The 17447-nt window shown below is 36.7% G+C and overlaps 1 protein-coding gene across 1 annotated transcript; it reads right to left on the reverse strand.

Moving 5' to 3' along the window:
* Positions 1–9777: 9777 nt before the first annotated feature.
* ColSpa_11928 (leptomycin B resistance protein pmd1) lies at positions 9778–14354 on the reverse strand (the record flags this gene model as incomplete). The annotated part of the gene is made up of 10 exons (XM_049278140.1): positions 9778–10745; positions 10771–10871; positions 10921–11450; positions 11507–11676; positions 11731–12472; positions 12743–12889; positions 12944–13223; positions 13292–13948; positions 13999–14186; positions 14253–14354. The coding sequence occupies 10 exons, from the start codon at positions 14352–14354 to the stop codon at positions 9778–9780; spliced, it is 3885 nt and encodes a 1294-aa protein (XP_049134097.1).
* Positions 14355–17447: the final 3093 nt, after the last annotated feature.

Consider the following 17447-nt stretch of genomic DNA (forward strand, 5'->3'; position numbering starts at 1 on the left):
TATTATAGTAATCTATAGATTTTTGTTTTATAAAAGTAATATTCTTAGCTATAGTCTCTTTATTAATTTTAAGTTATTTAAAGGAGTATATCTTAGTAATAAGTTCTTAATTAAAGTTATAAACTTGTCCTTAGTCTAATACTCTCTAAGTTAAGGTAAATTCTTTAATAAATATAATTACTTTATATTTTATAATTAGGAAGAAAAGTATATAGCTTATTAGTATATAGACTATTGTTTAGTCTATAAATAGCATAATAAATATAATCTTCTTTTAATCTCTTTTTTCTTTATTTAACTAAGTTAAGATAGTATATATAATAGGTTTATAGCCTTATTTATTAACTCTATTTACCTTTAAGTTATATACTAATATAACCCTTTTTTTAATATTATACTTTTTATTTAAGTAGTTTATAGTCTTTTTGTTTTCTAGTTTACTATTAATAATTATTTCTTTATAAATACTATAGTAGTAAAAAAAGTCTTCTTAGATAAAGTCGATAACCTAATCAGAGGTAATAGTCCTTACCCTCCTTACTTTAAGCTAACCTATTATATTACAATATCCCTTAATTAGTACCTAGGAACTAATTTACTAGATATTAATAAATATCTTTATAAATAGTAATTCCCCTAGGACTATACTAATATACTAGTTATTTATCTAGGTTAATTAAGCCTTCTAATAGGCTAGGTATAACGTGAGTTAGGCCTATATCCTCTAGTATATATCTTTTTAGATATAAGATATAAAAAGCTAATAAAATATTATATTATGTCCTTAGTGTTCTGATTTAACGTGTATATTCTTGATCAGGTTTTTCTGAATCTTTGGGTTATTAATAAAGCGTTTAGGGATTAGGTATCTTTTTATTAATTAGTAATATAAATAGCTATTTTAAGTAAGATAATACTAGGCCTTTATTTTAAACTTTTTAAAAGTATATAGTAATATTTTATTTGGTTATAATAGTGTTTTTAGATAGAAGTTGATTTGTTTTGTTTAGTTAGTTTAGTATTGATTAAGGCGGAGCTATGTTTTAGGGAGTTAATGTAGGTAAGAGGTTTTTGAAATGCTGGATTTAGATTCTTTGAATGATTTATGTAGTTGAATAAAGTAGAGGTTAGTGTTAATAAAATCTTTAACCTAATTAGGGTTCTTATATTCCTTAATATTAGATAACTTTAGTGCTTTTTGTAATAGTGTATTTACTATTATATTCTTTGTTTTTAGTATATATTTAACGTTAAAGTTAAAAAGATGTATCTAAGTAATTTACTTAGTGATTAAGGTATTAGGAAGATTGTAAGACTTTTTATTAAGTTAAGTAACTAGGATCTATATATTAGTTTTTAATAAAAATCTAATACTATAGATATAGTTTTAGAGCTTTTTTAATGTTATTAAAACTGCTCTTAATTCTAGTTTTCTAGAGTCATATTTTAACTTAGTACCTCTTTAGATACTACTTTTATACCTTATTATAGCCCTCTAGGTACTAATTATCTGACTTAGTACTATACTTTAACCTTATAAGCTTATATTTATACTCATAACTACTAACTTAGCTTTTAGGCTATAAGATAATAAAATGATTATAAGAGAAGTTGTTAGTTTAGACTTAAGGGTATTTATGGTGTTAACCTGATTAGGCTTTTAGGTAAATGTAGTGTTCTTTTTAAGGAGTTTCTGGAAAAGTAAAGTAATCTCTGAGTATTTGTTGACCTATAATCTGTAGAACTTAGTTATCCCTATAAATGACCTGACTTTACTAATATCTTTGTATTCTTTCTATTCCTTGATCTTAATAACGTTCACCTAATTAGGGCAGTAACCTCTAGAACTATAAATATAGTTAATAATAATAGTTGTTTTTTAAAGCTATTATAATTTCTTGTTAGCTATTGTGTAGCCTGTTAACTTAACATTAAAGAGTATTATGTTAATATAGCAAATATGTTTGTAGATATAATGTTAAATGCTAGCCTGATTAAGGAGCTTCTTATTATTATATATAGTTATAAGCCCTTTAATAATAATATTATTAAAAAAAACTTAGTAATAATATAGTATAAGGTTATAAAGTATTTAGGTAATAACTCTTATGAATTATACTATAGAATTAGTATTACCTTGTGGTAAGGTGTATATACGTAAAAGTCTAAGGGGTATAGTAAATGTTATTAAATTTTTGCTTTTTTTAGCTAGAGGGACTTAGTTGTATTTAGAGAAGAAGTCTAGGAGTAAGAGAATTTAGTATATATTAAAGTCTTTTAAGAAATTCTTTACTTCTAAAGGAGTAAAGGTATTACGAATTATAACCTTATTTATTTAAGTAGCTAAGTTAATTAAGTATAAAGAATTATCTTTTTTTTTATAAGAAACTAGGGGTTTTATATTACCTTATAATTCTCTTTTAGGATCTTTTTATTGATTTATACTTAGATAATGTTTATAGCTTGTGATTTAAGTGCTCTAGGTATTAGAATTCTTTTTTTTTGTTAAGCTTTATAAGGTATAGTCCTGATTACTTATAGGGGGGTAACCTTTAGGTTAAGTGTACTGTTTTTAAAGAAGTCCTAAGTAAGAGTATTTTTGTGGTTCAGGAGGACTTAGAGAAATAACTTTTTTTTGTAAGGTAAAAGATAGCTTAATGTATTTATAATAGCTACTAATTTATTTAGTTTAAGGCGTGAATAAGGCTTAATACCTAAGTATTTAGGCCTGATTAGGTCTTGGAATAGCTTGTTATTAGGTTATATTGTTTTTTTAGCTTTAGCTAGGTTTTTAACTTTCTAGAAGGGATTATTATTAAGGGTTAATTTGTTTAATAGTTAGTTATTAACTAGATATATCTTTTTATTTTTTTCTTTATATATAGTGAATATTTTTGTATTTTGCTTAGTCTAATTAGGCTAAGAATAATGTTTTGTTAGTTCTATTATATAGCTATATAGTTGCTTTAAGGGAAATAGTGTTTTTTTTTTGTTAATTATGTTAAACTGTTTAATTATTTGTTTTTTGATTCTTTCTACTTTCATTTTCTTAATAGTTACTAATAACTAGTTAAGGTAAACTTTAAAGTAGTAGGCTTAATTAAGATGATCTATGTTGATATAAAGTAGGTTAGGCTTTTTAATGTAATAGAAATATCCCTTGTTATTATGCCTTTTAACCTTTACTGTAGTTTTATAGATGTTTTCTATAGCTAGGGTAAGAAGTATAGTTAGTATTACTTTTATTAGATAATCTGATTCTTTTTTAGATAATTAGATTACTTTTTTGTTGTTTTCTTATAGCTTATATTTAGGAATTTCAAGCTTTCTAGTAATAGTCTTAGTACTATTACTAGACTTTAGTTTTCTTAGTCTTAATATAGCTTGGTCTGATTAGGGAGATAGCCTTTAAGAGCTCTTATATAGTTGTTTTAGTTTAGTAAATAGTCTAGGAATTTCCTAGGATTACTAAACTTTAGGAATATGGCTAGAATATAAAGCTAAGCTTACCTTATTGTTAGTATTAGTGTAATTATATTAAGGTTGTATATGTAGTTAATTTATGTATAGAACCTAAAAGGTGATCTTAAAAGAAGTGGTTTGTTTATTTTTTTATTGTTAGTAATGAATATGTTAGTTAAAAAATAGTAGCTTTTAACCTAGATAGGTATAATAGCTGTTTTGTTAAAGGATATATACTTTGAATTAGGATTAAAAGCGTTTATCTTAAGTAGCGTAGTTATAAGCTTAACAGTATACTTATTTATATATAATCTTAAAATAATATTAATTTATGAACTATTATTAATAATACCTTTAATTAAGTTGTTTTAATTAAAGTAAAGACTATTAACTTAGACGTTAATTACAAAGTAAGGTATTATAAAGTGTAGAATAATAGACTTAATAGTGGTTAAGTTAAGCGTCTTAATAAGTCTGATTTTAGTAGTTCTGCTTATAAGGTTTAGGATGTCTCTGTTATATCTGTTAATTACCTTGTAGGCCCTTAATTTTTTATATAGTTTTACCTTTCTAATTAGGTTAAAGGGAGCCTTTAGGTAGATGTCTAAGTACTTGTTGCTGTTTAGTATCTAGTGTATTGTTACTATTATATCCTGGTTAAGCTAAGGCTAGACTTAAAGTATAATGTTAAAGGGGATAGTAATATTTTCTTTAAATTTCTTAGTAATAGCTTAAGTAGATATAGCTTGGTCTATTATCTCTAGTTGATCTAGGATAGAATCCTTTTTAGTAGGTTTTTAAGTATATTCTGAACTATACGCAAAGTTAGTGTGCTTGTTTGCTAGTACAGCTTAAACAAAAGGGGGCTTTAAGCTCTTAGGAGTTTAATAGGCTTGATTAGGGTATATTAGACTAGTAGGTTGTGTTAGTAGAGGAGTCTAGGTATAAGTATTAATATTTATTTTCTTAGCCTAGGAGCTAGTGCTAGAAGTGTTTTTTTTTTAATATATGTTTTTTAAAATAAAGCCTTAGTGTACTAAATAAGGCCTTGTTTAATTAGGGTAGTGTAGAATAGGTTGTGGTATTATGTTTAATAACCTGGTAACTATGTTTATTTTTGTTTCTTAAGTTAGAAAGACTTTAGTGTATGTTTTAGAAGATATTAAGATATATTTAATAAGATTTACCTAGGCGTCTTAGGTGTATAGTAGTAAGTAGTACTGTATCTTAGGTTAAAAGGGATATTTAATACCCTAGTTAATTATATGTTTTATTACTTTTATAGCTTTTAGGAATAAGGTGTTATTTATTATATAGGTAAGGATAGTAACCTGGTTAGGCTAGTAGTTTTTGTAGGCTTTTTAGATAATAATATTAAGAACTTTGTTTATTTTAATGTTTAATTTTTAAAGTACTTTATACTTATAGATGTTATAGTTTAATATAATTAGGTTAGCCTTTTTGTTCTTTTTAAGTTATAAGTATATCTAATATCTTCTTTAGTTATATATATTATATTAACACTAATTAGGATAGCCTAGAATAAAACCTAGCTTATTAAAGGAGGATAGTTATTAAGCTAGTGGTGTATATAGCTATAGAGGACTGGATATAGAGACGTTATAACTATATGTAACTATAGGTTGATTGTTAGAGATAGTCTGGGCTTTAAGACTAGCTTTTATAGTGAGTGTAAGGGCTATTACTGTTTTTGAAAGTTTGTTTATAGTAGGATTAGTTATAACTTTGATGTCTTTGAAAGTAGACTTCTTAGGGAGTGTACCTTTGACTTAATTAGGGCTAGAAGGCTGCTTTAAGGAATAGGGAACTGTAGTTGATAAGAAGAAGATAAAAGTATTAGAATCTTTATAATAACCCTTGTATTTTAACTTTTATTCTACTTATATAAATATTATCCTCTTAAAAGCATTAAAGTTTTTTCTCTTAAATAGATTAGTAAGGGAAAGTCTTATTTATAAAAATACTACTATAATTATGTTTTTAGAAAATTATATAGTAAAAAGCTTAATTAGCTCTTAGGTACCTATTATAGGCTTTTCTTTAGCTTTTGTTTTTTTTTTATGCTTTTAACTTTTTAAAATAAAGTTATAGTTTTTATTAAGTTATTATCTTTAATTAAGTTTTTCTTTATAAGGTTCTTAATATAGTAGTTTAGTTAAAAAATGACTTTTTTATTAAGTTATTTATAAGTATTAAGAAGAAACTTGTTTAGTTCTTATTAAGTCTTTTTTTTAGCCTTGATCTTTACTGTTGCTTAGTGTTTATTAAGTAAGTATTATAGTAACGCTTTTGTTTTCTTTTTGTTAAAGTAATTAGTAAGCCTAGTTAAGGCTTTATACTTATTAAGGAAATTAGTAATATTATAGTTATTAAAGGTAAAGGCCTTTTTAGTATCTAGTAGTAGTATCTTAATAGTTAACTAATATAAGTAATCTGTTCTACTTTAATTAGGCTTAATAGACTCTTAGTTCTTAGTTATACTTATATTAACTATTGTTAATAGGTTTACTATTAAGAGTTGTTAGGCCTAGAAGTCTATTGTAGTAAAGGAGTCTGATACTAGATTAAGGGAAGGGCTTATGTTCTTACTAGCCTAATTAGGACTCCCTTTGTATTACTAATAGCCTAAGCTTAGGTCCTTATTTTTATTTTTTTTAGTGGTTTTGAAGTTAGGAATCCTAGGACTAGTCTTAGACTTCGTATCTATATTATTATTAAGGCCTTAGTAACTCTAGAAAGCTTTATTAGTGAATAAGGCAGCGTAATTAGTTAGACCTCTGAGTTACTTTATGTTAGTTGTTAATAGGGTTAGCTTAAATATATTACTAATATCTTAGTAGGCTAGTTATAGGAAGTATAAATAGTATTAATTATTTTAAATTAATTTTAGGGTATTATATGTAAAATCTTTTTAGAGTTACTATTTAGCTTAGTCTATTAACTTAATTAGACTTAGGAGTAGTATTTTATATGTTCTTATAAGGTATTAGTTTATTATATCTTTAATTAAGTTTCTAAAAGAAATACTTATTAAGTCTAAGCTAATCCTAAAAGAATATTAAATTTCTATTACTACTAATTTATTAACGCTAAGATATTTAGTTTCTATTAATAGCATAATATTAAACCTAATTAGACTAAGGCTTATATAATAATAAGATCTTAAGAAGTTCTAGGCTTAGTTTGTAGTTATGATTATTCTATAACTTATGCTGAGAGAGCTTCTTAGCTTATTAATTTTAGTAAAAGGTATTATTCTTATTTTATTGTTTTTCTTTTTCTTTTTATATTTTATAGGCTTTTTTCTTTAATTAGGCTTACTTAGTACTTACTTATAAAAGGATTATTTATATAGAAGGTTTATTTAGCTATATTATATTATTATAGCTAGTTATTTATTTTTTTGCTTTTTTAAAGAATTCTACTTTTCTTAGGTCTTATCTATTACGGTTTCTTAAGGTTAAGCTTACTTCTATGTCTAGGATTAAGTCTAATTAGGTCAAAGATATTATTTCTTTTATATCTTTTTAATAATATATTTTATTAGTTAAAGCTATTTTTAAAGTACTAATATTAGATTTATTATATAATAAAAATAAAAATAATAAAAAAGTTAATAGTTTAATTCTACTACAAGACACCATTAAAACTACATAAAATAAAGAAAGCTAATAAGTAAGCAGTTAATATATAAACCACACTAAACACTAAGGTCCTAGTATTGTTACAAGTACACCTAGAGTAACTGATTACTCTAAGTGACTACCTTAACGCCTAGACTATAAGATACTACTCTTTTTAGGTCCTTCTTAGCCTGATTAGGGCTATAAGTAAACTAGAAAAGTATATCCTTCACGTCTTACAGTCTATTTAGATTTGCCCTTATTGCTAAGTAGTATATATGTGTGTGTTGTGATCTTTGGAGGAGGAGGATACCCTCTTAGACCTTAGAGGTCTAGTTAGGCCTAAGGAAACAAAGTAATAGTCACTTATTACACGTCTTATTTTAATATTAAAGTAATGAATTTATTTATGTTTGCCTAAGTACCTATCTAAAGATATTAAGCTTATTTGTCTGCATGGTGATTAGATGCTAATGCCTTCTCTCTGTGATAGTATCTGACTAGAGTCCCTTTTTGTACTTGGAAGGGTCCTGCTTAGTCACGTCTGATCAGGCCTGTGATTATGTCTGTAGGCTGATAAAAGGAAAAACAAAAACGTAAAACCTTGCTTTTTTCTAATATATAAAAAGATTATTATAAATAATAGTACTTAATTAAGAGGAGAACGTAATATTATAGTATAACTAGTTAATATTATAGCTATTACCTGTTATAACCCTTAGGGATAGATATAGCCTGTATATATAGCTATAGTAACTAGAAGGGAGGTTTTAGTTACGTAATAAAGGGATTAGCTAGTACCCTTAAAGGCTTAGGTGATTAGCCTAGTATAGCTATAGATTTCTCTCTTCTTTACCTTTAAGTTTTCGTAAATAAGTAATATAGTTATATACTAACTAACCTAGAATTCACTATTGTAATACTTATATAATAGATAAAAGTTTATAGTAATAAAGAATAAATAGATAACTAATAAGACTATTATTAAGTAGCTACTAAAGGTCTTTTTATTATAGATTATCTTCTCTTAGTTTAATTAGGCTAAACTACTAGTCTTAGATAAGTATAAGAGCTATATAATAATAAAGTTTATATAGTAATATTATATTAATAATATTTATTTATTATTTTTATTATTATATACTTCTTATATTTTTTAGCTATTAAATTAGTTAGTCTTTAATTTAATTAAAATAGTTTATTATAATAGGTTTTAGCTTAACCTTAACTAATAAAATAATTTAACTATAATAAATAAAAAATACTTTTTATTTTATTATTAGCTAATATATTTAATTAAGTTAATAAAAAAGAATATTTTAAGTAGCTAGAAATATACTAGACTATAGCCTATTTTTATAACTAAACCTCTTTTAAGCTTTTTATTATTACTTAAAGTAATAGTACTATTAATATTATATAATAAAATTACTTAAGATATTTAAAGTATCTAAGATACTTAAAGTATAAATAAATAAGTATTTACTATATTTATTATTATATAATCTATATTTAAGAAGATATAAAATCTTAATAGTTAATTAAACTTATTTAATAAAATAAATTAAAGTATTATTATATAACGCTAACTATTTAAAAAGGTTAAAAAAGGCTTCTAAGAGTAGTCTTTCTAGCTAGCTATTACCTAGCATTAAATATAGCTTCTCTAGGCCTAAGTTAATAATACTATAATAAGAAAAAAGAAAACTATTAAAATTGACTTTAATACTAAGTTTGCTAATATTAGTGATATACGGTAAGCCTAGATCAAGGCTGGCGAAGTTGAAATAGATATAGATGAATCTAGCGTATCTGATTGCCTTAGTGAAGCAGAAAGCTGTATCATAGTTGTATCTGGGCCTTGGCGATAGTTAATTGAAATAGGTGGTTGTGTTGCGATAGCCTTGTTTTTGGGTGGCCGAAAAGCAGGGGTGGCCGAAAAGTGGGTGCTTTGACTTAGCCTGAAGCTGGTGATTACACAACCCGCGTCTCGAACTCGTCCATTATTGTAATGGAGCAAATTCGCCAGCCCCTTCTTCGCGTTATTTGTATCTTCCTGGACGTTGCAGCCTTGTGTCCAACAATAATGGCTCATATGTACTCCGCCCGAATTGATTCTTCTCCGAAGTCCATTGCCTCCGCGGCCGTGGTGTTTGGGATGATACTTGCCATCCATAGGATGTTCCTAAGTGCCATGGGATTGCCTTGGTCTCCGTCGTACTGAAGCAAGGCGCTATTAGGGCATGTAAGGTTATGTCCTTATAAGTACTCAGCAGAAAGGATGGGGTTTAAAACACCGATGTCTTTGAGACGCCGCTGAGACGAGCGAATATGATGGGGCAGCGTTCCTGAGTGTCAGCCGTCTTGGTAACTTAGGTCTTATTCAGCTTAAGCTTAGGTGTTCATCCATCTTAGACTGATTAAGTGGATATTGGATGAAGTGGCTCTGGTGACAGTTTGATGTTGCTCTGACGTTGAAGTGCATTGTTGAGTTTACTGGTGTTCTGGGACAAGGGACAGGTTTTATCCTGCCCGGCGCCATCACCCTAGCTACCCCGGCAGACCTGTCTAATTTTGTTCTGCAAGACCCAAAACTAAGTTTACCAAGCATTAAAAAGCCCAGGATGACGCCATTACCACACAACGCCAAGTGCCACCGCAGTCTTAGCAGCTATAGGCTCTGAGCCTCACACATCTTCTTGTATATCCCGCCTTGGCGAACGAGATCATCATGCGTGCCAGACTCAACAATCCTGCCCTCATAGAACACGCAGATTGAATTCGCCTCGCGAATCGTCGACAGACGGTGCGCAACGGCAATGGTGATACGATCATCTGTGACCGCAACCTCCATCAATGCCTTCTGCACAATCTTTTCAGACTCAGTGTCCAGCGCACTGGTCGCCTCATCTAGAAGGATTACACTAGGGTTGCGGATGAGAGCGCGAGCGATGGCTATTCTCTGTCTTTGTCCTCCGGAAAGTTGGCTGCCGCCTTGCCCGCAAAGGGTGTTTAGGCCGTCGGGGAGGGAGCTGACAAAGTCCCAGGCATTAGCCGCCCGGCAAGCTGTTTCGATTACGTCATCCTTGATGAGGAGCTGTTCTTCGGCGCTGACATCAATACCTGCTGCGATGTTATCTCGGATGCTTCCGGGGAAGAGTGTCGGTTCCTGTTGCACTAAGGCTAAATTGCTACGGTAGAGGCGGGGGCTGATGTCGGTGAGGGAGGCGGAACCATCAATTCTGATGATGCCGCTGGTAGGGTCGTAGAAGCGCTCGAGGAGGGCTATCATGGTACTTTTACCACAGCCCGAAGCGCCGACGAAAGCAACGAACTGTCCGCGTTCAATCTGTGGGATGTCAGTTGAATGTGCCTTCTGACTTTGATCAGTACCTACAGTAAGGGACACGCCCTTTAGGACTCGCTTGTCAGGGGCAAATGGGTACGAAAACTGGATGTCTTGGAAATCTATGGAGTTGCAGCCACGCTCTGGGCCCCTTTTCCTGTTCTCGTCTGTATCCTGGATGGTTGGCTGCAGGCCGAGGAGCCAAAAGTAGTAATTAGCGGCCGAGTTGGCTTTGGTGAAGCCTGCAATTGAGGTGTTAGGGCTGCCTATGGCCGGGGGATAGAGCTTGCTCACTGCTTGAGAAACTGAAGATTGTACCGGCAGCCTGGCCAGAAAAGAAAACACCCATGAAAGAAACGATGAACTGAGGAAATGTGATCTCCCCTTGGGTAACTAGCTTCGACCCCCACCTTGAAAGCCTGTATTCAGCACTGGACCCCGCTCTAAAAAGAAAGGATAAAAACTTACCAGAACCCAAGAGCAAGGATGAAAAACTCGATGGATTGGGTGAGAGAAAACCAAACCATCATGTTGAAAAGTGGCACGGTCGAGCTTGAAATGGCAGTGTCTAGCTCGTTGGTGTACCTCTTTAGAATGCCTTTTTCAATCGCTAGAGAAGAAACCGTGCGAATGGCGTTAACAGTCTCGGATGCCAACGAAGCACTTGCTGAGAACATCTTATCAATGTTGGAATCCATTGACGTCTCGATACGAATACGAGCATAGCCTGATAGTAGTAAAGGAGGCATGCCAGCGAAAACACCGACCAAACCGAGCTTCCAAGAGTATGCGAGAGAAAGGATGCTGCTGGCAATGACGTTGATGAATGACAAGAAAGCCAAGGCAACGTTGAAACCCATGAGCTCGAGGATGGCTTGTGCCTGAGAGTCGATACGGCTGTTAAGGGCGCCGACAGCGTTCTCTGGTCTGTCAAAAAACCGAAGGTCCTGTTTCAGTATCCCACTCAAGAGACCTTTGCGGACGTTTTGGCTGAGAGTCTGCGGTTCAGTCAGCTCTCCGGATGTTTGATCTATGGTACTTATACGAGACTCACCTGTCCAATAACATTCGTTGTCCAACCCATGACGAAGTACACCGCCAAGCTACCTAGAGCAACGACGAAGTACATCAAAGATACGAAGTTTCCATTGTCGACCATGTCTGAAGAACTGAAGACTTCCATAATCTTGGAAAGGAGTAGTGTCTGTCCAGGATAGACAGCAGCTGGGTGTTTTGATCAACAAACACCCCGAAAAGAATGTTGCGGGACCAACGTACCTCCCAGAACACAGGTGATGAATGCAAGCATGTACCAAACCTTGATCTCAGAGGAGGAACGGATGAGTTTCCAAATGGTGTAAATCAATCCTGTGTGCTTGTGAAGGTTGAAATCCTCCACGTCCATCTGAGATGCGAGTCGCTGATCAACGGCAGTTTCGTATTTAACGAGTGACTGGACAGGCTCTACCGTCGCTGTTACCTCATCGTCGGTGTTCTCGTCGGTCGCATCTTTCTTTTCGACTGAAAGATCCTGTGCCTTAACCAACTTCGCATAAGCGCCATTGAGAGCCACCAGATCATCGTGCTTTCCCTGCTCGATAATCTTGCCCTTGGACATGACCACAATGTTATCTGCGTTCCGGATGGTGGCAAGCTTATGGGCTATGACAATCGTGGTTCTATCTTTGGAGACACTGTCCAACGCCTGCTGTACAATACCTTCGGCATGCGGGTCGAGAGCGCTTGTCGCTTCATCGAGCAGCAGAATCTTGGGTTCGGAGATGACACTCCGCGCGATAGCAATTCGTTGTTTCTGTCCACCAGAGAGGAGTCCACCTCTCTCGCCAATGGGCGTGTTGTACCCATCTGGAAGGTTGGTGATGAAATCGTCTGCAAAAGCAAGTTTGGCAGCGTATTCAACTCGTTGCATCTGGTCAGCCCGTGAAGCTGTCTCCCAAGAGGTCCCCACGAGACCATTGGCAATGTTCTCAAAGACCGTGCCATTGAACAAAACAGGTTCCTGCAACTCGTTAATCACCTAGCTTGGGCCTTGGAAATCAATTCGGGAAAAGGGACCATGCTATCTTGATTCCTGACAGCAGAGCAGGTTGCTCAGACGTAAAGTCATACCGCTGGGCAGAGATTAAACATGACAAGAAATAGAAGATATGTATTTTACAAAGAGGCGAATGAAGACGAAAGAGGAAGAACATAACAGATGTTACAAAAGTGAAGTGCAATGGAAAAAACCCCAAGAGCTCATTGCAGTAGTAATGAACGAAATACACACCTGTTGGACTAGTCGCATCGTAGTTCGAAGCCAGGTGAGGCTCAAGTCCCGGATACTGACACCGTCAAGGTTAATAACGCCGGAATCAGGGTTATACCATCTTTCTAGAAGGCCAATGATGGTGCTTTTCCCAGAACCGCTTGTGCCCTATCTGTATATTAGCTTCCTTTTAAATACGAGAACTGCTAAAAGGTAGCTTACCACGAGGGCCGTGACTTTTCCGGCGGGAATGTGAAGAGAAAAGTTCTCCAGAACTCGCATATCTGGCCTTGTAGGATAACTGAAGCTGACTCCCTGAATGTTAATGACGCCAGAAATGCCAATGGGTCTCTGGCCAGATTCGTCCAGGGGGTTTATATCTGAAGTCCTATCGATCAGAGCAAAAAGTTCTGAAGCTGCGGTAGCGGCACGAACGAAGGACGATATGTTCGGTGCAATTCCGTTGATTGAAGTCGAGCCGATGATGACCGAGAATAGCACTCTGCGAGATTCATGGTTAGCACGATGATACAAGAAAAGCTGTTATCGGCAACACAGAGCTCGACTCACGTGAAGACCGTACCAATGCCGTCCACCTCCTGGCGAGCTATCATTGCGATTCCTTGCCAAAAAGCCAGAGCCATTCCAGCGTAGATGACAAAGTATTGCCACCCAAACATGATTCCATATACACCAGACTTCTTGTTTCCAAGTCTTCGGGAATTATCAAGGAAAGAAGTATACTTATGGATGATTCTTGACTCAAGACTGAATGCTTTTATGGCGCGAACATTGCTCAGAGCACTCTCGGCATATGTGGCTGCTTGGGCGAGTATTTGGAGGTTCTTGGCATCGATGCCAGCGTCAATGGTAGCCATTGCGCCAATGACAAGCATCAGAGCTGGTAGGATGCAGATGAGAATCAAGGTGAGCTTCCAGTAACTGGTAAAGGCGATAACGAAGGCTGCGAAGAAAGTGGCAATGGATGCAAAGAAAAGACCTAGCTTCTCTGCGATCCCTGACTGGATCAACTTTCCATTGGACGTAGCCTGCATGGAAATGGAACCAGAGGTGCCATGGTCGAAAAAGCTAACCTCCTGGCTCAAAGCTGCTCGTAGGTAAGAGTATCGGACATTGCGTGTCACCTTGAAGGCGACGTATGTAAACAGCGTCGAGTATATGTAAGTGCAACAAAACCGAGCTATGCCGATATAGACGAAATAAAGACTAGGAGGGATAAGCTTGCAGAAGGGTGTAAGTAGATGTTGAATAATTACGCGTTCTTGCTGACAGCAGCCATGAACTGGTCTGGGTCTCTGGTGCTGAGCATGGGATCGCTCATGATGTTCATCAGCTGGCCGATGACAAGGTTCATCATTGCCATGGCCACACCGGAACCGATAGCAGCGAGAATGGCAGTGAATTCGAGGACATAGTCAAGCGGTTGACCATAAGTGAATACGCGCTGTGGCATTCCTGGTCAGTGAACTCGCTGCGATTAAAGGTGAAGCGGTGGGAATTAAATGTTTACCAAAAATGCCGAAATTCCCGAGGTCCGTTTCTTTCCATTTCGGTCAGAGCTGGCCGATATATCGACTGCTGTGGAATCCAAGTCTTCTTCTTGTTTCTCCATGCTGAAGAGGTGATTTGTTGAACTAGGAGACCGGCCAGAGGATGATAAGACTGCTAGTCATTGGATCAAGGGCGACTGATGGGATGGGATGACAAATGAGACAAAACGAAGGTTGATTCGAGAGCTGCATGCAAGAAAGGAAGGACATCAGAGATCACTGCAGGAAGGATTAGAGGATTTAAAACAGAGACGATTGTCAAAGGATAGACCCGCAAAACCGGCCTGCCACAGAGAATAGAGAAAAGGGTGATTAGTAGCCTCATTTAGTTTGGTAGCGGATATCCCAATGTCCACGACCGCACCCTCAGTCGTGTACTGTTTGCGGTCCGAGGTCATGCTGATCTGGCAGACGGCGCTGCGGAATAGAGTACTAAGGCACCGTGACCGAAACGCCTGACGGCCACGGAGGGCGTGATGCCAAGATTCCGCAACACCGCACCCTCAGTCGTGTGTGGTTTGTAATCGGAAATAACGCTGATACGGCAGTACCAAGGCACCGTGACCGAAAGGCCTGACGGCCACGGAGGGCGGGATGCCAAGATTCCGCAACACCGCACCCCACCCAAAAAGAAGCCCACTGTATCCAGACTCTCCTATAGCATTCCGTTCTCCCCTGCACAAAAGCGAATGAGGGATATTGCAATCCACTGTGGAAACTTGTAAAAAGGTACCAATGACGTGGCTACTAAAGAGATAACATTTGGGGGACGAATCTGCGGACGCAGCTCTGCTCTCTTAGCTTTCTAAACCCAAGGCACGTGACTAAGGCTCAGGTCAGTGATACAGAGGTCCACAAAACTGACATCCGTATGTGGGTCACCTCGCTTTCGGTTGGCACGTTCGGTTTGGGGTTTTCATAGTCTCCTCATCCTATTTCCCAAATGTACGAGAATCCATCTTACTGTCAGTGGCATCCTAACTCGACCAAAACTGTGTGCTAAGAACCACCCACCCCTTGACAGCAAGCAGTACTGGCTAGTAATACTGTATTGCTACTCTGTTTCCACTTATCCCGACTACCGGCCCGGCCCTTCGCATCTGCCCTGCAACCTCTCAGTTGTTGGTGCTACTCCAGTCTGGCAAGTCGTAGGGACACATCACCAAATCGATCCAAGTCAAAAGTCCCCGTGCAGATGGAGCCCGATATTAGCAGTACCTTACTTGGGCCGACTCATGAGATTCATGAAGCCAACGAAAATGAGGACAAAGAGGAAAATGACGATGGGGACAGGAACTTCCTATCTACCATTTCTGTAAGCCAGATTCCGTTCCAAACTTTGCTCATCCGCTGACAAAGGATCACTGGACTCAGTGCGATCGCTGTCGCCATCGAAAGGCATGTTAATCCCGCCATCTAACCTTCGATTCCTTCTGCAGCAGACTCACTGACGTGGCCACCTCAGGTGCGTTGCAACCGAGAACGCCCATGTTCTTATTGCATTCGAACAAATGTTCCGTGCACTTATCCCAAGAGACAAAAGCACAAAGAGAAACGACACCGTGTCTTCATTTCAGAGCTCTAGTGAGTGCTAGCATTGCGTCCACTGCCTCTAGCTACTGACCTTTACACCTCTCCCCTCCTCAGCGAGAACAAGATTGACCACATCGCAAAAAAGCTTGAAGAGTTTGGCCAAGCGCTCGAGAATATGAAGACCCATTCTTACAATGCTCCTCTCACCTCTCCGATCACCTTCCCACTTTCATCTCCCACAGCAACGGCCTCTTCCAACCTAGCGTCAGAATCTCACACAGCACCCTTATCATCAGCCAACCGCGCTGGAAGCAGGCTCACCACACCGACTTTGAAGTATGAGGGAGAATCCTCTCTGTCAGCTCAAGCTGCTTTCGCCAACCAATTTCTACAAGATGCCGTCTTCAAGAAGCCTTCAATCGACATCACCGGCGAGATGGCCTCCGTTCTAGACTCCCTGAGCAGTACCGTGGGGAAGCATCCGAGCCACCAGGAAGCTGATTACCTATATCCCCATGCTAGGACACTGGAGCACGGGTTCAATATCCGTAACCTCCCAATGCCCCCAGTCGAGTCAGCTTTCACCTGTCTGAGGATGGCTAAAGGTAAGGAGAAGTTCACTATCTCATTTCATAATGCATGTTGATTGTAATCTCATAGAGCATCCCCGTGTCCGCTTTTTCTGGAACCACGAAGCGAATTCTTTCTCTTCTTTTACAGAGTACTTTGTTAAGGTGTATTCTCCCGGCGACGCTACTCATGCCGACCTTATTATTGTCAACGCGGGACTATACTGGCTTTTCTTGGAGTGCAAAAATGCAACTATGGACTCCCAAGAGAAGTCGGATTTTGAGGCGCAGGCTATAGTCTGTCGAGATAATCTCGAAACTGTTCTCTCCAATCTCCCATTTCACCAACCTTCCACTTTGGAATCAACATCTGCTATGTTGCTAGCTGTACGTCCTTCGATCCCATGACCCAGAACTCTGTTGATGCTTCAGATAGGGGATGTACTGCCTCGATACCTGCCGGCCATCTGCCGCATGGAATTTTATCGCGACTGCATCCCACATGTGCCAAACACAGGGCATGCACAATATTATTGCAATGGCCCAAGACAGCCCCGAAGATAGAACAATGAAAATCAAGTTGTTCTGGCTTATATATGTGCAGGAAAAGCAGCTCTCTCTACGTCTGGGCCGGTCTTCAACTATTCGCGACAGTGATATCACCGTCCCACACCTGATAGTGGACTCGAGATCGGACATGGCCATCTTTGGACAATTGCACAAGTGGGTAGAGTTTGCGCGCTTACAGGGCATGGTTTACGACCAGATATATAGCCCTGTTGCTTTGATCCAGCCGCAAGCTGTTAGAACTACTCGGGCAAGACAGCTTGCTTCGGCACTCGAAGCGCATACGACCAAGATATTTCCAGGTGAGGTACGAAGGCTCTGAGGATATAGGCTATCTGATTCCTTCTGTCTTCTCCCAAGTAAACTGCGGGCTGCTCATTTTGCTTTGGCAATATTAGCTGGGGTCACAGCCAATGCAATGGAAGTACTGACAAGCATGCAGAAACAATACATGGAGGTGATGCGCCAGACGACCGGCGACAAATT

The sequence above is a fragment of the Colletotrichum spaethianum genome (genome assembly GCF_022836535.1).
Source record: "Colletotrichum spaethianum MAFF 239500 DNA, contig53, whole genome shotgun sequence".
NCBI lineage: Eukaryota > Fungi > Ascomycota > Sordariomycetes > Glomerellales > Glomerellaceae > Colletotrichum > Colletotrichum spaethianum.